Source organism: Hemitrygon akajei, chromosome 25, assembly GCF_048418815.1.
Source record: "Hemitrygon akajei chromosome 25, sHemAka1.3, whole genome shotgun sequence".
Lineage (NCBI taxonomy): Eukaryota > Metazoa > Chordata > Chondrichthyes > Myliobatiformes > Dasyatidae > Hemitrygon > Hemitrygon akajei.
In genome coordinates, this window is record NC_133148.1 from 27,241,499 (window position 1) to 27,262,775 (window position 21,277).

Sequence of the window (21,277 nt, forward strand, 5' to 3'; positions counted from 1 at the left end):
GCGGCCTCCCCGTCACCCCAGGCTGACTGAGTGGGCTGCCCTGCTATCCCCAATGGACCGAACGGACTCCCCATCACCCCAGGCTGACTGAGTGGGCTGCCCTGCTATCCCCAATGGACCGAGCGGCCTCCCCTGTCGCCCCAGGCTGACTGAGTGGGCTGCCCTGCTATCCCCAATGGACCGAGTGGCCTCCCCTGTCGCCCCAGGCTGACTGAGTGGGCTGCCCTGCTATCCCCAATGGACCGAGCGGCCTCCCCGTCACCCCAGGCTGACTGAGTGGGCTGCCCTGCTATCCCCAATGGACCGAGTGGCCTCCCCATCACCCCAGGCTGACTGAGTGGGCTGCCCTGCTATCCCCAATGGACCGAGCAGCCTCCCCTGTCGCCCCAGGCTGACTGAGTGGGCTGCCCTGCTATCCCCAATGGACCGAGTGGCCTCCCCGTCACCCCAGGCTGACTGAGTGGGCTGCCCTGCTATCCCCAATGGACCAAGCGGCCTCCCCGTCACCCCAGGCTGACTGAGTGGGCTGCCCTGCTATCCCCAATGGACCGAACGGACTCCCCATCACCCCAGGCTGACTGAGTGGGCTGCCCTGCTATCCCCAATGGACCGAGTGGCCTCCCCGTCACCCTAGGCTGACTGAGTGGGCTGCCCTGCTATCCCCAATGGACCGAACAGACTCCCCTTGCTGACTCCGGGGCTGCGAGCTGTACCTGGCAGTGCTGTGAGATCTGGCTCTGTGTTAGTAACAGGGCCCGCGTCTTCGACAGCTCCTGCACCGTCTCCGCGTGGACCGCCTGCAGTTCCAGCAGCTCCCGGCCAGACGTCTCCTGCTCCTGGCCAGACGTCTCCTCTTCCATCCACCACCCGAGTCTGCCACCCGAGAGCCCAGGCTGTGGACAGGAGTAGGGTCAGTGGGAGGGAGGGATTGAAGGAGAGGGAGAAGGAGAGAGAGTGAGTGGGGGAGAGGGAGAGTAGGAGAGAGGGAGGAGAGTAGGAAGGAGGGAGAGTGGGAGAGAAGGAAGACAGGGAAAAGGGGAAAGTGGGAGGAGACAGGGAGAGAAATGGAAGGAGGGATAGAGGGAAGGTGGGAAGAAGTCAGAGGGAGGAATATGAGGAAGTTGGCTGGGGTGAGGGTTTTGGGGAGAGGGGTTGTGAGGTAGGAGGGGTTTGCATGTGGTCAGGCTCGGGCAGAGTTTGGGATTGTAACAGGAGGGGATTGGGATCGGGGAGAGCTTGGGGTGGTGAGATGTTGGGATTGGGAAAGAGCCTGACACTGAATTTGGGGTTGGGATTGAGATGGGAATTTGGGACGTGACTTGCTTTGGGTTAGACATTGGGATTGGGATGGAGACCAGGTTTGGGGTGTGACCTGGGGATGGATCGGGACTGGGATTTAGAGCCGGATTATGATCGGGATTTGGATTTGGGGCCAGGGTTAGGACTGGAGTTAGGATCTGGTTTAGGTATGGGATTGGCGTCGATTAGGATCAGAATTTGATTGTGGTTGGGATTTGGGATGTCATTCAGACCAGTGTTAGGGTTGGGACTGGAATAGAGATTTTACCACGGCTGGGTGAGATTAGGATCAGATTGGGACTGGAGTTACGAATGTGCCACAACTCTGAGGGGCCAAAGGGTACAAAGTCACCCCCTCCTTTTTGAGAATCGCAAGATCGCTATTAATTCGGGTCTGGGACCCAGGAAATGAGAGAGAATCCACAGGGTTTGGAATGTGTCCTGGCCTCAGCGAAACAAAGCCATGGATAACAGCCATTGTCTCTTGGAGACGGAATTGTGTATTGAGTACTGTACTATTCATTGAAGCCCTCAGGGGACGACCAGAGTGGGCTGGTTGAGGGATTGCATCATCCCAACCTGACTGACATCTGAGACCCCCGTGAGTAAGGATAAAAGAGGGGTCTGGGGAACAACCCCTTTAGACGCACCAGGAGAAACGCTGGAAATCCAGTGACAGCGTTTTATAGCGAAAGCCGGTGGGGGCTCGTGTGCGTCCTCCCTTGCCTGGGATTGGCGGGCTCGCCACGGAAGAACGGTTTAGCTAAAGGAGAGGCCACAAGTGAACAGCCACGACAACGAGACTCCTGACGGATCAAAATCATAAAGGAAAGCCGGCAAGTTTCTCAAAATCTCTCTCTCTCCAACCAAAGGCTGCAGCCTGCATGAACTGAGTGACTTTTATATTTCCATCGGACAATACATTATCCCCTAGACAACGATAGAGCTTATTTCTTATTGATTATTATTATACCCGCACTTTTAGATTTAGTATTGACGACGTATATTATCTGTATATTTGCATTGGTATTATTTTTGTGTATTTTTACTAATAAATACTGTTAAAAATAGTATCATCAGACTTCAACGGACCTCCCTATCTTTGCTGGTAAGTGACCCAGTTACGGGGTTCGTAACAACGTGGGGGCTCATCTGGGATTTGATACCAAATTGGAGGGCCAGTAAATCGGGCTTTTAAGTCCAAACTTGGATCTGGTTGCGCGGGTAACCAGACGGGAAACCAGCAAAGATGGACGTGGGTGAATTTATAGAAAATCCGACTCTGGAGGCACTAGAGGCGGCCACAAAGTCGGACTTGATAAATATTGCGAAAGGACTAAACCTCGCAGAGGTGAGGTTGTCAATGAAAAAGCGGGAGGTGCGGAGGGCCATAACTCAGTATTATATTGTGAAGTATGTGTTTTCGGCTGAGGTATTGGAAAATATCCCTGAAAAGGCACCAGCTAGTGGGACGGCTCAGTTAGAGTTGGAGAAATTAAGGTTGAAACATGAAATTAAGTTAAAGCAGCTGAAAAAGACAAAGAAAGAGCCGAGAGAGAAAGGGAGCATGCGCTCCAGCTAAAGGAGTTAGAGGTGAAGAGGGAGCAGGAAAGAGCTGAGAAACAAAGGGAGCATGAAATTCAGTTAAAACAGCTGGAAGCAGCTGAAAAAGAGAAGGAAAGGGCTGAAAAAGAGAAGGAGAGAGCCGAAAAGGAGAGGGAGTATGAGGAGAAGGAGAACATGAGTTGGACATGGAGAAGTTCAGGCAACAGCGAAGAGCTCAAGGGCCAGACCGAGAGGAGCGGTTTAATGTTAGTAGGGAGTTTAGGTTAGTACCTCCGTTCGAGGAGACGGATGTTGATAGTTATTTCTTGCATTTTGAAAAGGTGGCAGTGAGTCAGAAGTGGCCCAAAGAGCAGTGGGTGGCGTTGTTACAAAGTGTGTTAAAAGGGAAGGCACAACGGGCATATGCGGCGTTGTCCATGGAGGAGGAGGAGTCTGAGAATTATGAGAAAGTAAAAGAGGCCATTCTTCGGGCCTATGAATTGGTACCTGAGGCCTATAGACAAAAGTTCAGAGATTTAAAGAAAGGGTGGAATCAGACATATGCAGAGTTTGCCTACGAGAAGGGTGTGCTCTTGGATCGCTGGTGTGCAGCAGAAATAGTGGAAGAAGATTTTTGGCATCTCAGGGAGTTAATTCTGATTGAGGAACTTAAAGGTTGTGTTGCGGATGATATCCGGATGTATTTGAACGAGAAGCCAAATAAGTCCATCTCTGAATTTGCTAGGTTCGCAGATGAATATGCCCTAACCCACAAGACAAAGTTTTCCTCGAATAAAAGTTACCAGAGAGACCGCGGGAATGGTAGAGAAAGCCCGACGGTTGAGGCAGAGGTCCCGCCGGGAGCTTGGGGTAAAATTAAGGAGGAGGAAAGGCAAGACGACAGAAGAGGTCCTGGCTTGACCTGTTTTAATTGTGGAAAGGTGGGTCATATTGCATCTAGGTGCTTTGCTCTGAGGAAGGAGACAGGAAAATGGAAAGCAGCAGTCCCTACAGGATGTGTTGTGGTGATCAGTAAATTGACGAGAGAGCCCCAGGTAGACAGAGTACGAGAAGGGTCTGAGAAATTTATTTCAGAAGGAACCGTGTCTGTGAAAGAGGGAGACACACCAGTTCCAGTGCGGATCTGGAGAGACACGGGAGCTGAACTGTCATTGATTTGCAGTAAGGTACTAGATTTTGGCCCTCAGACTGGAGAGGTAGCTTTGAGAGGCATAGGAAAAGGGACAGAAGCGGTGCCCTTGCATAGGATCATTATAAATTGTGAGCTGGTATCTGGACCAGTTGAAATAGGGGTGCAATCAGAATTCCCGAGAACTGATGTAGACCTCCTTCTGGGTAACGATTTAGCTGGTGGTGACGTTTGGTCGGCCATGGAGCTAACGAGCCAGCCTGTAAGTGTTGAGGTCCCGTCCCTAGGTTCCAAGATTTATCCCACATGCACGATCACTCGCAGCATGTCGAGAAAGGCAGCTGAGAACGAGACCAGTTTAAATCCGGCCAGTATCGATTTGGCCGAGACGTTTTTACCGACCCTGTACCAAGAGGGTTTAGAGGGTGGTAAAACGGAGAATAGGAAAGTGAAAGAGAGTAAGGGAGAGGAGGTAGACCTACCCTTAGCCAGGAGGAAATTTATAGAGGCACGAAGTAAAGATGAGAAACAGATAAGGCTGTTAAAAGGTCCAGGGTTGGACATGGATGATCTGTCTGGTTTGGCAGAACTGTTTGAAGAAGTTGAAAATTCTAAAGGTGTTCCCGATAATGAAATGAGGGCAGTCCTAAATGAAAAGGATGCCATTACCTTGAAGAAGTCTGCTGGGTTGGCAGATGAGGTTGTTTCAGCCCGCGGGGTTGAGTTTACTCCGGAAGGGAGTTGCCCAGAGAGTAACTGGGAGGATCAGGGGAATTTAGAATTTGAAAAGGGTACGGGTATTGAAAGCCTGGAAGAGGCAAATGTCCCGTTTGAGTGTGTTCAAGATGTGGATGCACGTGGTACTGAACCTAGTAATGGAGCTCAGAAAAAGTCTGAGGTATTTGATTCAGTTGAAAAGGAATGCAGTCCTTGTGGGTCAGCTGGACTTGGTTCAGTGAAGAAAGGGTTAACCTTGATAATAGTGGGAACTGAGAGTTCCCAGGTGTTTGTGCTCGAAGGTGTGTTAAAAGTTAGTGAGGAGATAAAAGGTGGTGAGGTGAATATTATTATTGAAGGAAAAGGGAAAAGTGTAGTTCCTAAATTGAATGAAGAAAATTTAAAGTCTGGATTGATGTCAGAAGCAGCAACCAGGCTACCGAGACAATGGCTTGGTAACACGGTGCCTGCGAATCAATTACAGGTTGAGTTGGAATGTAAAGGTGCCCCACACGCTATTGTTATTCAAGAGAATGCTGTGAAGAGGCAGAATTCGAAATGCTGTTTGGACCAAGAGTTTAAACTGAAAACTAATAGCATGAAGGGTCCTGAAGAGAAAACTAGCAACTTGCTTAAAATTAAAGAATTGTGTGGAAATTCGGAAAATGGTCTAAGTTTGGAACACATTGTTGATAAAATAACTCCTATGAAAGGAGCATACAAAAGCCTATTCCACACTGGTGCGCAAGCTAACCACGTGGGAGTTAACTGGAAAAGAGGCGAGGGTTGATGGGATGCCACTTTAAATAACAGGATCCGGTTTAAGGGATTTCGACAAAGCATGTAAATAATAAAGACAACCCCCATGGAAGATTGACTGTTAAGTTTGAAAGTAACATAAAGATTAGTATTTGCATGAACTTTTGTAGTATACATGTAAGCTAAGATCACAACTCTTTAGTTTTTGTTTGCTGAAGAAAAGGAATAAAAATAGGTGGTTATTAAATTGGAGTCTGATGCTACAAGACTTTAGTAAGGTACAAGATGTTAAGATATTAAAGGAAGTGACAATGTAATCGCTAACTGTTTAGATGCTGAATTGAATGTATAACTGTATTACTCTGTAGTGAAAAAAAACTTTTGTATTGTGTTAGATTCTGAAATCCTGTAAGATTCTGTATTAATTAATTTTTACCTGTTGGTAAAAATCTTAGAAGGAAGGGGGTGTTACGCATGTGCCACAACTCTGAGGGGCTGAAGGATACAAAGTCGCCCCCTCCTTTTTGAGAATCACAAGATCGCTATTAATTCGGGTCTGGGACCCAGGAAATGAGAGAGAATCCACAAGGTTTGGAATGTGTCCTGACCTCAGCGGAACGGAACCACTGATAACGGCCATTGTCTCTTGGAGACAGAATTGGGTATTGAGTACTGTACTATTCATTGAAACCCCTCAGGGGACAGCCAGAGAGGTCTGGTTGATGTGTTGCATCATCCCAACCTGATTGACATCTGAGACCCCGTGAGTAAGGATAAAAGAGGGTCTGGGGAACAACCCCTTCAGACGCACCAGGAGAAACGCTAGAAATCCTGTGACAGCGTTTAATAGCGAAAGCCGGTGGGGGCTCGTGTGCGTCCTTCCCTTGCCTGGGATTGGTAGGCTCACCACGGAAGAACGGCTTAGCTAAAGGAGAGGCCACAAGTGAACAGCCACGACAACGAGACTCCTGACGGATCAAAATCATAAAGGAAAGCCGGCAAGTTTCTCAAAATCTCTCTCTCTCCAACCAAAGGCTGCAGCCTGCATGAACTGAGTGACTTTTATATTTCCATCGGACAATACATTATCCCCTAGACAATGACAGAGCTATTTCTTATTGATTATTATTATACCCGCACTTTTAGGGTTAGTATCGACGACGTATATTATCTGTATATTTGCATTGATATTATTTTTGTGTATTTTTACTAATAAATACTGTTAAAAATAGTACCATCAGACTTCAACGGACCTCTCTATCTTTGCTGGTAAGTGACCCAGTTACGGGGTTCGTAACACTGGAAACAGGTCCGTGATGGGAAATGCGATTCCATTTGAGATTGGTGTGGGGATTTAGGGTGGGATTAGGATCAGGATTGGTATTGGGATAGATACTGGGATGGGATTCAGATTGGGATCAGTGGCTGGGGATTAGGAGGGAATTTGGATTGGACAGGGATTTGGAATGGGGTTGGAATCAGGACTGGGATTCAGACTGGGGTGAAATTCGGGATTGCGATCAGATTTGGGATGATATTGGAATTATCATCAGGATAGTTACCGGCTGGGATTGAGTTTGGGATCAGTTTTGAGATTGGGACTGGGATTTTGGGAGGGGATCGGGATTGGGAATGAAGTTGCAGTCCGGATCAGGACTGGAGTTGGGCTTGGCATCAATTGGGATCCAGGGTGAGGCAGGATCTGGGATCGGGGATGGGTTACCTGGGGCTTCTCAGGTTTGAGCTGCTGTTGGGTGACCTGGGCAGGGAGGGTGGGGTCTCCCTGTGGCCTCTCTCTTGCTGAGACCTCCAGCTGTAGGCGGGCCACCTCGCACCTCAGCCTCTCACTCGTTTCTGGGGGTGAGGGTGGGGCAATTGAGGTCAACAGGTCTCCAGGATCACCAAATCCACCTACCTCCAGAACAGCATCACCGACTCTCCCCCCCCACCCATAGAACACAGACATTCACCCCCCCCCCCACCCACTGAACCTACTAGATATTAAGAAAGGGGTTATGCTGGAGCTTTTGGAAATCATCAAGTTGGATTAGTCGCCGGGACCAGATGAGATGTACCACAGGCTACTGTGGGAGGCGAGGGAGGAGATTGCTGAGCTGCTGGCGATGATCTTTGCATCATCAATGAGGATCGGAGAGGTTCTGGAGGATTGGAGGGTTGTGAATGTTGTTCCGCTATTCAAGAAAGGGAGTAGAGGTACCCCAGGAAATTATAGACCAGTGAGTCTTACCTCAGTGGTTGGTAAGTTGATGGAGAAGATCCTGAGAGGCAGGATTTATGAACATTTGGAGCGGTATAATATGATTAGGAATAGTCAACATGGCTTTGTGAAAGGGAGGTCATGCCTTACGAGCCTGATTGAATTTTCTGAGGATGTGATTAAACACATTGATGAAGGTAGAGCAGTAGATGTAGTGTATATGGATTTCAGCAAGGCATTTGATAAGGTACCCCATGCAAGGCTTATTGAGAAAGTAAGGAGGTATGGAATCGAAGGGGACATTGCTTTGTGGATCCAGAACTGGCTTGCCCACAGAAGGCAAAGAGTGGTCGTTGACGGGTCATATTCTGCATGGAGGTCGGTCACCAGTGGTGTGCCTCAGGGATCTGTTCTGGGACCCTTACTCTTCCTGATTTTTATAAATGTCCTGGATGAGGAAGTTGAGGGGTGGGTTAGTAAATTTGCTGATGACACAAAGGTTGGGGGTGTTGTGGATAGTGTGGAGGGCTATCAGAGGTTACAGTGGGACATTGATAGGATGCAAAACTGGGCTGAGAAGTGGCAGATGGAGTTCAATCCAGATAACTGTGAAGTGGTTCATTTTGGTAAGTCAAATATGATGGTAGAATATAGTATTAATGGTAAGACTCTTGGCAGTGTGGAGGATCAGAGGGAACTTGGGGTCCGAGTCCATAGGACACCCAAAGCTGCTGCGCAGGTTGACTCTGTGGTTAAGAAGGCATAAGGTGCATTGGCCTTCATCAACCGTGGAATTGAATTTAGGAGCCGAGAGGTAATGTTGCAGCTATATAGGACCCTGGTCAGACCCCACTTGGAGTACTGTGCTCAGTTCTGGTCGCCTCACTACAGGAAGGATGTGGAAACCATAGAAAGGGTGCAGAGGAGATTTACAAGGATGTTGTCTGGATTGGGGAGCATGCTTTATGAGAATAGGTTGAGTGAACTCGGCCTTTTCTCCTTGGAGTGACGGAGGATGAGAGGTGACCTGATAGAGGTGTATAAGATGATGAGAGGCATTGACCGTGTGGATAGTCAGAGGCTTTTTCCCAGGGCTGAAATGGTTGCCACAAGAGGACACAGGTTTAAGGTGCTGGGGAGTAGGTACAGAGGAGATGTCAGGGGTAAGTTTTTTAGTCAGAGTGGTGAGCATGTGGAATGGGCTGCTGGCAACGGTGGTGGAGGTGGATACAATAGGGTCTTTTAAGAGACTTTTAGATAGGTACATGGAGCTTAGTAACATAGAGGGCTGTAGGTAAGCCTTGTAATTTCTAAGGTAGGGACATGTTCAGCACAACTTTGTGGGCCGAATGGCCTGTAATGCTGTAGGTTTTCTGTGTTTCTATGTTTTTACTACAGACACTCTCTCCCTGTCGCTATCTCTCCCCCCACCCACTGATTCTCCCTCAAATACTCTTCCCCCCCCCCCACTAAATCTCCCAGCACACCTGCCCCCCCACCGGGCTCTTGCTGTGCACTCCCCATCTGGACTTACCCATTTCTTGTTGGAGCTTGCTGTGCGTTTCCTGCTGGCTCTGGAGCGCCCCCTGCAGGTCCATCTCCAGCTGTCGGATCCGGTGATCACGGTTCCTCTGTTCCAGCTCCGGTTCCAAAGAACTGCGGGTGGGGGGTGGGGGGGGGGGAGTCAGGATGGAGAGAGTGTGGACGGAGAGGGGAGAGGGAGGCGCATGTGGTGGTGTGGGGCAGAATACAAATCCTCACTCTCCCCTCTTCAAGCCTCCACCTCCCTCCCCCACTCTCTCTCTTTTACTTCCCCTATCCCCGTCTCTCTTTGCCCTGTCCTTTCTTCCATCCCTCTTCCCTTCCTTTGTCTCTGCCGCAACTCACCCCCACCAATCTTTATCCCTCTCTCTCTCTTTCTCTCGCTCTGTATGTCTCCCCCTCACTTTCTTACTCTCTCCCTGCCTCTCTCTTTTTCACACTCTCTTCTGCTCATCTCTCTCTCCCCTTCTGTCTCCCTCCCTCTCTCCCCCCTCTCTCTCTCACTCTCTCCTGCTCACCTCTCTCTCCCCTTCTGTCTCCCTCCCTCTCTCTCTCTCTCACCCTCTTCCTCTCACTCTCTCCCCCTCCGTCCCTCTCATTCCCTCTCTCCCTCACTCTCCCTGTCTCCCTCCCTTTCCCTGTCTCACCCCTTCCCTCTCTCTCTCCCTGGGATAGCATGCATTCAGGTCCCTTCAGCCCTTCGAGCTGTGGTGCCCCGTGCAACCCACCAGTCTAACCCTGGCCTAAACACGGGACAACTTAAACGCCCAGTTAACCTCGTGACCAGCCGTGAGCGTGTGGACGGAGCTGCCGGCGTAGGTGGTGGTTACGATTTTGATTTGTACGTTTAAGAGAAGTTTGGATATGGTTGGTAGGGGTGTCGAAGGCGATGGTCCTGGTGCAGGTCGATGGGAGTGGGCAGTTTAAATGGTTCAGCATGGACTAGACGGGCCGAAGAGCCCGTTTCTGTGCTGTATTTTCTACAACTCTTTGGACCCTGGGAGGAAAGTGGAACACCCAGAGCAAATCCACGCGGTCCGGACGGAGAACGTAGAAATTCCTTACGGAGGAAGCTGGAGCTGAACTCTGAACCCCGGGATTCCCCGCGCTGACCGCTACATCCCGCAGTGCCCTTGCTGGGTCTTACCTCGCCACCAGCACATCGTAACCCTCCTTCAGCAGGTCTCGCTCCCTCTTCCTCTCCTCCGCCTCCATCTGTAACTGAACAGGGTCAGGGTTCATGGACCTGAGCCCAGGTTACCCCAAACCGCCACCTCTCCCTTCCCATTAACCCCCTCACAATTACCCCTCTGCCTCTCCGCCCCTCCTCCACCCATCCCTCTCCAACTCCTCACCTGGACTCCCGCCTCCCTCCTCCTCCATCTCTGCTCACCTCCAACCCCCGCCCGCAAATCTTTCGCCTCCCAGCTCGCTCCCCCTGTTCCGGGCGGGGCACCTACCTGTTCCAGCTGGCGTTGCCCGAGCGCCGACTGCTCGAGGCGGGACCCCAGGATCCGGGTCAGCTCCCGCTCCTCCCTCAGCGCCCTCAACGCCTCCCGTAGCTCGGACACGGCCCCCGTGCCCTCAGCACTCGGCCTCTGCTGGGACTGAAGATGGGCACGTCAGCGGAGGGAGGGAGACTCAGGGCGAGGAGCAGGAGGGAAGGACAATGGAGGAGAGGAAGGGGAGGGGGAAGTGTGCTGGAGAGCGAAGGGAACAGAGGAGGGATTGGTGAAAGAGGGAGGGGAAGTGGGAGAAGGGAGAGGGGATGAGGACAGGGACGAGGAGGGATCGAGACAAGGAGGGAGTGAGGTTAATGGGTGGAGGGAGGGATAGAGGGGCAAAGGATGGGGAGGAAAGTGAGGGGTGAGTGTTGAGGGGGCAATGAGGGAGGGGTGAGTGTTGAGGAGAGGATGAAGGATGGTGAGGAAGGGGTGAGGGTTGAGAGATGATGAGGGAGAGGTGAGTGTTGAGGAGAGGGATGAGGAAGGAGGGGTGAGTGTTGAGGAAAGGGATGATGAGGGAGGGGTGTGTTGAGGGGGAGGGAGGAGGGTGATGACAGGAAGTTCAAGGACCTACCTCCATCTCTGAGTTGAGGTACTGAGGGAGAGAAAGTGGGGTGTGTGGGAGGGAAAGGGGGGGAGAGGCAGATGTCAGAGTGAGAGGAAGATAATTGAGTGTTTAGTGACACAACTGTGCTCTCTCCCTCAGCCGCACAATGAAAGGGTCTGGGGTGGATGTCCTGGGAGTCAGGTCCCATCCCACCCTCCTCACCACCTCCCATTCCCTCCCCACCCCTCCCACTCCCTCCTCACCACCTCCCATTCCCTCCCCACCCCTCCCACTCCCTCACCACCTCTCCCACTCCCTCCCCACCCCTCCCACTCTCTCTTGACCCCTCCCACTCCCTCACCAACTCTCCCACTCCCTCGTCACACCCCCACTCCCTCCGCACCGTCCCTACCTGCTGCAGGAGGCTGTACCTCCGCTCCATGACCAGGAGGGAGACAGAGACGTCTGACAGTTGTTTCTTCACCCTGATCGTCTCCACATTCTTGCTGATGGATTCCCTGCGGGGAGGGGGGTCAGAGGTCACCTGTCAGTGTGGGGGGGGCCAGGGTCAGGGGTCACTGTCTATGGGGGAGTTGAAGGGGAGGGAATGTGGAAAGGGTGGGAGAGTGAGGAGAGGGGAGGGAGAGTGACAGTGGGGGTGGGGGAGGTGGTCTCCTGAGCTGATACCGTTTCTCTGCCACCTGGTGTCTCCGCAGTTGCAGCAGCGCCTCCTCATGCTCCTGGGCTCGGTCCCCTCAACTCCCTCCGCAGCCCCTCCATCTTTGGCTCCAGCAGACGCACCAGTGCCTCCCTGTTGGGGCAACAGAAGTTCAGTGCCTGGGGTGGGCTGGTCACCTCGTGGAGCTGGTCCCACCATGGAGCTGGGCCCCCTCATGGAGTTGCCCCCACCGCAGAGCTAGCTATCCTTGGAACTGACCACACCATGGAGCCATCCCTCTCACAATCCTGGGCTTTGTACCTTGGCTTCTGCTACTGCCTCTCAGCTCAGCTCCAGCAGACACACCACCACCATCAGCCAGGGCAACGGGACCTCTCCGTCCCTGTGCTGGGCTGGACCTCATGTGGAGTTGGTTCGCTTCACAGAGCAGGACCCCTCGCAGAGCAGGTCCTGTCATGGAGATGGACCCCTCGCGGAGCAGGTCCTGTCACGGAGAGGGACCCCTCGCGGAGCTGGTCCTGTCACGGAGATGGACCCCTCGCGGAGCTGGTCCTGTCACGGAGATGGACCCCTCGCGGAGCTGGTCCTCTCACGGAGATGGACCCCTCGCGGAGCTGGTCCTCTCACGGAGATGGTCCCCTCGCGAAGGGCCTGGTTGCATGCTGTGTAAGCCTGTGTTCTAACCAGGTCTGGAAAGTATCTGCAGGGGCTTTGCCTCAAGAAGGCAACAATCCATCATCAAAGATCCCCACCATCTTCTCCCATCGGGCAAGAGATACAGAAGCTGAAGTCCCACTCCACCAGGTTCAGGAACAGCAACTTCCCTTCAACCATTGGGTTCAGCTCTACCTGTGGATCCGACAATAAACTCCACTTTGAATTTCTACGCCATCTCCTCTCATTCTTCTCCACCCTACAGAACACAAACCCACCAGAGCAGTCGATGGTCCCTGGCTGTACACCCCCGCCCCCCCCCCCCCCGTGACAAACTCCTCTTCCGAGGTGGAAAGTCCATGCCTGTTCATGCACCCCCAGTGTGACCTCCACAACCACAATGGGACGTCCCAATTCAAACCCTCAAGGCCGAGGGGACGTTAGCCCTCTTCATCGCTCACTGCCTTATTCATTAGACATAGGTTCAGAATTAGGCCATTCAGCCCATCGAGTTTGTGCCAGCATTCGATCGTGGCTGATTTAATATCTCTCTCGACCTCATTTTCCTGCTTTCTCCCTGTAATCTTTGACACCCTTACAAGAACCTATCAACATCTGCTTTAATATACCCAGTGACTTGGCCTCCACAGCTGCCTGTGGCAATGAATTCCACAGATTCACCACTCTCTGGCTAAAGAAATTCCTCCTCATCCCCGTTCTAAAGGGACATCCTCCTTTTCTGAGGCTCTGTCCTCTGGTCCTAGACTCCCCATGATGTCCACTCCACATCCACTCTATCTAGGCCTCTCAATATTAAATAGGCTTCAATGAGATCACCCCCCACGTTCTTTGAAAGTACAGGGCCAGAGCCATCAAACCGGACGTTCCTGGAGTCATTCTCGTGACCCTCTCACACTCTTTCTTAGATAAGGGACTCAAAACTGCTCACGATCCTCCAACCAGCCTGACCAAAGCCTTCTAGAGCCCCAGCATCTCATCCTCACTCCAGCATTCCAGCCCTCCCAATACGATTGCTAACATGGCATTTGCCTTCCTCACCACCGACTCAACCTGCTAGTTAACCTGCAGGGAGTTCCACACCAGAACTCCCAGAGAGTTCAGAAACTCTCTCCCTGTGTCAAAGATAGACTACGCCTTTACTCCTTCTTCCAACGGGCAGGACCATACGCTTCCCAACACTGTATTTCCACTTCTCTGCCCGTCCTCCTGATCTGCCCAAGTCTTTCTGCAGGCTCCCTGCTCCCCCAACACCACCCACCCCCCCCCCGCGTCGTCCGCAATGTGCCCAGGTGCATCTCGGCCTGGCGTGGCGATTGCTCTGCCCGTGTCCGGAAGCGGGCACGTCCTCAGGGCATCATAGAAACCTGCCTTCCCTCCACGTCGACACGGAGTAAGCATAACGAGCATAATCAGAGACCCCACCCGCCCTGGACATTCTCTCTTCTCCCTGCTTCCGTCGGACAGAAGATACAAAAGGATTAAAGCACGTCCTATTGTGGTAAAGATGAACGGTCCCCCAGTAGGAAAAGATGGATGCTTCACCTCAAATAATCTACTTCGCTGTGATCTTACACCTTAATGTCTGCCTGCACTGTAACACTGTTCTGTGATTCCAGTTCTACCTCAATACGCAGTGTTAATCTGTGCACGAGACAGGTTCTTCACGGTGTGGCAGGAATAAACCAGCACCGTTCAGGGACAGGCGGGTCTCCCAGCACCAACCAGCCGCTCCATACTCACAGCAGGCCGCTTTCCGGGAGCTCACGCCGACTGAGTTCTCCTCGCGCCTGCCCCATCCGCTTCCCCAGACTCCGCTCCACGTCTTCCTCATGACTGCCTGTCCGGGAGAGAACACTTGGTCACACAGAGAAGCACCCAGGTTCCCAGGGTTGTCATAGCCGGGGGTGGCGGTGGGGATAAGCTCCCACTACCTGTAAATTACTCCAAATGGCGTGCGTCTCTAACAGCCAACTCTCGGCCTTCACGTGTGGCTCAGCTACTAGGCCCGGCAGAACTATTTCTACTGACAAGAGAAGGGGCCCGTGCCTCAAAACCAGTTGCTTCGGGCAGGTGGACGGCAGTCCGTCTAGGAGAAGGAAAACTCTGATTTTAAACCTCCGCCGCCTTGTGGCCATACCCACCCACGGGAGAGGCTTCGGGAGTGAACCCCGAGGAAGAAATCCGGAGCCGGGGGTCCCTGAGACAGTTTGATGTTGTTTACAACTTCACTCTGGCAACCTCTGCGACGACACCGGTGCCAGGCTGTATCGGCACTTACCCTTCCCTTGGACACATCAGGGACGTGGAGAGGGGAACCTACTCCATGGGCAACAGCGGATCTTCAAATCCTCCCGCCCAGGCTTGTGCCCTGGAGGGGACACGGTCCAGCGGAGGCGCAAACCCGTGATCCCCTGGGATCAATGGCTGCCGACTACTAGAGTCAGACACAGAGTGAAACTCCCTCCACACCGTCCCATCACACACTCCCGGGTCAGACACAGAGTGAAACTCCCTCCACAACGTCCCATCAAACACTCCCGGGGTCAGACACAGAGTGAAACACCCTCCACACTGTCCCATCACACACTCCCGGGGTCAGACACAGAGTGATACTCCCTCCACACCGTCCCATCACACACTCCCGGGGTCAGACACAGAGTGAAACTCCCTCCACGCCGTCCCATCACAAACTCCCAGGGTCAGACAGAGAGTGAATCTCCCTCCGCACCGTCCCATCACACACTCCGGGGTCAGACACAGAGTGAAGCTCCCTCCACACCGTCCCATCACACACTCCCGGGGTCAGACACAGAGTGAAACTCCCTCCACACCGTCCCATCACACACTCCCGGGGTCAGACAAAGAGTGAAACTCCCTCCACACCGTCCCATCACACACTCCCGGGGTCAGACACAGAGTGATACTCCCTCCACACCGTCCCATCACACACTCCCGGGGTCAGACACAGAGTGAAACTCCCTCCACACCGTCCCATCACACACTCCCGGGGTCAGACAGAGAGTGAATCTCCCTCCGCACCGTCCCATCACACACTCCCGGGGTAAGACACAGAGTGAAGCTCCCTCCGCACCGTCCCATCACACACTCCCGGGGTCAGACACAGAGTGAAACTCCCTCCACACCGTCCCATCACACACTCCCGGGGTCAGACAAAGAGTGAAACTCCCTCCACACCGTCCCATCACACACTCCCGGGGTCAGACACAGAGTGAAACTCCCTCCACACCGTCCCATCACACACTCCCGGGGTCAGACAAAGAGTGAAACTCCCTCCACACCGTCCCATCACACACTCCCGGGGTCAGACACAGAGTGAATCTCCCCTCCACACCGTCCCATCGCACACTCCCCGGGTTCAGACACAGAGTGAATCTCCCTCCACACCGTCCCATCGCACACTCCCCGGGGTCAGACACAGAGTGAGACTCCCTCCACACAGTCCCATCGCACACTCCCGGGGTCAGACACAGAGTGAGACTCCCTCCACACCGTCCCATCGCACACTCCCGGGGTCAGACACTGAGTGAGACTCCCTCCACACCGTCCCATCGCACACTCCCGGGGTCAGACACAGAGTGAAACTCCCTCCACACCGTCCCATCGCACACTCCCGGGGTCAGACACAGAGTGAAACTCCCTCCACACCGTCCCATCGCACACTCCCGGGGTCAGACACAGAGTGAGACTCCCTCCACACCGTCCCATCGCACACTCCCGGGGTCAGACACAGAGTGAGACTCCCTCCACACCGTCCCATCACACACTCCCGGGGTCAGACACAGAGTGAAACTCCCTCCACACCATCCCATCGCACACTCCCGGGGTCAGACACAGAGTGAGACTCCCTCCACACCGTCCCATCGCACACTCCCGGGGTCAGACACAGAGTGTGACTCCCTCCACACCGTCCCATCACACACTCCCGGGGTCAGACACAGAGTGAATCACCCTCCACACCGTCCCATCACACACTCCCCGGGGTCAGACACAGAGTGAGACTCCCTCCACACACCGTCCCATCGCACACTCCCGGGGTCAGACACAGAGTGAGACTCCCTCCACACCGTCCCATCACACACTCCCGGGGTCAGACACAGAGTGAATCACCCTCCACACCGTCCCATCACACACTCCCGGGGTCAGACACAGAGTGAATCACCCTCCACACCCTCCCATCACACACTCCCGGGGGTCAGACACAGAGTGAAACTCCCTCCACACCGTCCCATCACACACTCCCGGGGTCAGACACAGAGTGAAACTCCCTCCACACCGTCCCATCGCACACTCCCGGGGTCAGACACAGAGTGAAGCTCCCTCCACACCGTCCCATCACACACTCCCGGGGTCAGACACAGAGTGAAACTCCCTCCACACTGTCCCATCACACACTCCCGGGGTCAGACGTATCCCCTACCTATACAGTGAGAATGTGCCCTGTGGGTCTTGGGCTGGTTCAGGCTGGAGTTGTGGGGCTGTGGCTTCCTTCGTGTGGTCGGCCCATCCCCGGGATGTGACTGCGTCTCTCCAGGCCCGTCTCCCCCTCTGAGCCCTCGTCCTCATGCTCGGTGCGTCCAGAGACCCACTCGCCGTTCGTCCGGTGCCTCCGGTGTGGTCGGTCTCCACCGATCCCAGTGCGGAGAAGGAGAAGGGAGACCAGGCTGTGAGATCGTGGGTGGGGGGGGGGGGGGGAGGAGAAAGAGGAACAGAGGAGAGGTGTGGAGTCCAGGGAAAGGAGTGCACGAGAAAGGGAAGGGGAGAGAAGGGAGCAGAGAGATGGGATTGAGCAAGGGGGAGATGGGAGGGAGGGAGAAAAAGGAGGGGGGTGGTGGGTGGGGAGAGGGGAGAGAGAGAGGAGGATGGGGAGAGGAGAGGGGGAATGTAGAGGTGGAGGGGGAGAGAGAGAGTGAAGGAAAGGGGAGAGGGGGACAGTGGGGAGAGAGAGGTGAGGGGAGGGGAGAGGGGGGGAGAAGGAGAGGGGAGTGAGGGGGAGAAGGAGAGAGGGAGAGGGAGGAGAAGGAGAGGGGGAGAGGAGGGGGCAGGGGGAGGAGACGGGAGACAGTGGGGAGAGAGAGGGTGAGGGGAGGGGAGAGAGGGGGAGAAGGAGAGGGGAGAGGGAGGAGAAGGAGAGGGGAGAGGAGTAGGGGAGAAGGAGAGAGGGAGAGGAGGGGGCAAGGGGGAGGAGATGGAAGACAGTGGGGAGAGGAGGGGGGTAGAGGGGAGAGGAGAGTGGGAGAGAAGGAACGGGGTGTGGTGATAAGGGAGGTGTGGGGGGTAAGAGAAAGGGGAGGGACAGTTCAGAAAGACCGGAACAAATCTCTCCTCTTCCCCCTCCCTCCCTTCCTTGTTTCTCTCACTCTCCTCTCTGCCTTTAGTTTCGCCCTCACCCCTTTCACTGCCTCCCCTCACCGCCCGGAGTCTGCCGGCGGTCGCGGGGCTACAGTTCTGCCGCTCGTCGTGTCCCGTGTGACGGGGATCCGCTGCCCGCCTGCTGGGCGGCTCTCTCGCCGCTGGAAAGCGGAAGGCGGCGGGGTCGGGTCCGCCAGTTTGACCGGTGGCTGCTGTCGGGGTCTTGGGATCCACGTTGTAGGGAGGGCTGATCGTCTCGGGGGGTTTTAGGGATCACGTTGCGCGTGTTCCCGGAGTGCGGTTACCCCCGGACTGGGCTGTCTCTGAGCGAACTGACTGGACTCGTGGTTCGATGTCGGACTCTGTTGTCCGCTCGCTCCGGCCGGGTGTCCGGTGGCCGGTTCCGTGGCGGCCTGCGGGAGGACCGGGCGCCGGGTTGTGATCTGTCACACTTCGATAATCTCTGCACCTCGAGGCGGCCCCCGGCATCTCTCCTTTCGCCCGAGCTTTCGATGTAAACATGACCAACAAACATTGACTCTTGATTCCTCCCTCCCCTCCCCTCTCCCTCACACACAGTCCCCTCCCACCCCTCCACATCACACACCCTCCCCTCCCGCCTACCCATCCCCTTCCCATAACATCCACCTCTCCCCTCCCCCACATACAATCCCCTCCCCTACCCCCACCCTTCCCACCCCTTTCCTACGCCTTTACATCACACACCCCTGCACTCCCTCCTACCTCCTTCTCTTCCCTCCCCTCTCACTTCCTCCCCTCCCCATCCTACCCGCTTCTCTCTCCTTCCCCACCCTCCCTTCATCCTACCCTTATTCTCCCTCCCCTCCCACCTCATTCTCCCCTCCATTCCCTTCCTCCCCTTCCCCTGACCTCCTCCTCACCTTCCTCCTTAAAGGCCTCCCACCTCCTTCTCCTCCTTACACACACTCACAGTTTCTCCTCCCCTCCCTCCACCCTCCTCCGTAACCCCATCTCCCCCTCCCTCCCCTCAGCCACTCCTCCCTACCTGACCACCTCCGCACTCCCCTCGGCCTCCCTACCTGTCGATCTCTCCCCTCTGAGCCCCCACCATCTGCTGGAGCTGACGGTTTCTGTGCTTGAGGCGCAGTACCCGGTTGCTGAGGGTCAAACCCGGGGTGGGGGGTGCCTGTGTCCCCCTTTCCCTCATGTCCTGTGTGTGTGGGGGTGGCGGGAAGGGGAGGGGGTGGGTGGAGTCAGAGGGGGAGGCAGGGAGAGGGGTGAGAGAGAAATCAAGGATGTTATTTTAGAATGGAGATGAGGAGGGCTTTCTTCAGCAGGAGGGTGGTGAACACAGCCGGCTGTGGAGGCCGGTCATTGGGCATTTAAAGCGGAAGTTGATGGGTTCTTGCGGAGTAAGGGCGTTAAAGGTTACGGGGAGAATGCGGCTGAGAGGGGTAGTAAATCAGCTTGTGGTTTTATGGAGAATGGGGGCAGTGGTCAGCACAAACCATCCAGCCCCACTTCCCAGGCCCCTCCCCCAGCATCGACACATGGTGGGGCCCCCCCGAATGGTGAGGTCCCTCTCTACAGTCATGACCCCGGTGACCTGGGTCACAAAGCATCCGGGCTCCTGATGCGGTGACAGGTCTGGACAGAGAGAACAGGCGAGAATTCACAGTCCCGTACAGGCAGAGGGACGGATACACGCACACACACAATTTGTGTTACACACACATTCACACTTCGTCTCAGAAGCACAGTTTTCTCTCTCTCACACAATCTGTTTCACACACACGCAGCTCATCTTGTACACACTCACAGTTTCTCTCTCACACACACAAACTGCTCTCCCCCCTCTCTCTCACCTGTCTGTGTCTCTCTTCCTCTCCCTCCCTCTCTCTGCCAATTTGTCTTCTCTTCATCTACCTCTCTCCCAACTCTTTGTTCCTCTTCCACTCTCCCTCTCTCCATCCCTTTCTCCCTCACCCTATCTTAACCCCCTCACTCTCTTCATCACCTCCCTCCCTCTCTCTCTTTCTCCCTCACCCCTCTCTCTCTCTTCCTCTGTTCTCTCTCACTCACTCTGTCACAGACCCTGTTCCCACCATCCCGTGGATCCAGCAGGAAGACAGATTCGAAGATCCAGTCAGTGATTTCCAGGGTCGGCAGCTGTTGGACTCCCCTAATCCCTAATCCCACACTCCATCTGGACAGTCCAATCCCTCTCTCTAATCCCCTGACCACTGACGTATTGCTAGTACAAATCAGTCATACATCCATCTGCACTGTCCCTGTGTCTAACCCCGGGAGTGTGTGATGGGACGGTGTGGAGGGAGTTTCACTCTGTGTCTGACCCCGGGAGTGTGTGATGGGACGGTGTGGAGGGGGTTTCACTCTGTGTCTGACCCCGGGAGTGTGTGATGGGACGGTGTGGAGGGAGATTCACTCTGTGTCTGACCCCGGGAGTGTGTGATGGGACGGTGTGGAGGGAGTTTCACTCTGTGTCTGACCCCGGGAGTGTGTGATGGGACGGTGTGGAGGGAGTTTCACTCTGTGTCTGACCCCGGGAGTGTGTGATGGGACGGTGTGGAGGGGGTTTCACTCTGTGTCTGACCCCGGGAGTGTGTGATGGGACGGTGTGGAGGGAGATTCACTCTGTGTCTGACCCCGGGAGTGTGTGATGGGACGGTGTGGAGGGAGTTTCACTCTGTGTCTGACCCCGGGAGTGTGTGATGGGACGGTGTGGAGGGAGCTTCACTCTGTGTCTGACCCCGGGAGTGTGTGATGGGACGGTGTGGAGGGTGATTCACTCTGTGTCTGACCCCGGGAGTGTGTGATGGGACGGTGTGGAGGGTGATTCACTCTGTGTCTGACCCCGGGAGTGTGTGATGGGACGGTGTGGAGGGAGATTCACTCTGTGTCTGACCCCGGGAGTGTGTGATGGGACGGTGTGGAGGGAGATTCACTCTGTGTCTGACCCCCGGGAGTGTGTGATGGGACGGTGTGGAGGGAGATTCACTCTGTGTCTGACCCCGGGAGTGTGTGATGGGACGGTGTGGAGGGAGATTCACTCTGTGTCTGACACCGGGAGTGTGTGATGGGACGGTGTGGAGGGAGTTTCACTCTGTGTCTGACCCCGGGAGTGTGTGTCGGGACGGTGTGTGGAGGGTGATTCACTCTGTGTCTGACCCCGGGAGTGTGTGATGGGACGGTGTGGAGGGAGTTTCACTCTGTGTCTGACCCCGGGAGTGTGTGATGGGACGGTGTGGAGGAAGTTTCACTCTGTGTC

The 21,277-nt window shown here is 54.5% G+C and overlaps 1 protein-coding gene across 1 annotated transcript in view; it reads right to left on the reverse strand.

The window, feature by feature from the left end:
* The window catches only part of LOC140716468 (X-linked retinitis pigmentosa GTPase regulator-interacting protein 1-like), a 24,604-nt gene extending 12,574 nt beyond the window's left edge, over nt 1-12,030 (reverse strand). Inside the window, exons 1-7 of the mRNA XM_073029222.1 lie at nt 11,970-12,030; nt 11,695-11,800; nt 10,691-10,837; nt 10,378-10,451; nt 9,223-9,344; nt 7,194-7,324; nt 714-893 (exon numbers count right to left, since the gene is read on the reverse strand). Coding sequence (XP_072885323.1) covers nt 714-893; nt 7,194-7,324; nt 9,223-9,344; nt 10,378-10,451; nt 10,691-10,837; nt 11,695-11,724 — 684 coding nt within the window. The 5' untranslated portion in view covers nt 11,725-11,800; nt 11,970-12,030. The remainder of the gene's footprint in view (nt 1-713; nt 894-7,193; nt 7,325-9,222; nt 9,345-10,377; nt 10,452-10,690; nt 10,838-11,694; nt 11,801-11,969) is intronic.
* Between the last annotated feature and the right edge of the window lie 9,247 nt (nt 12,031-21,277).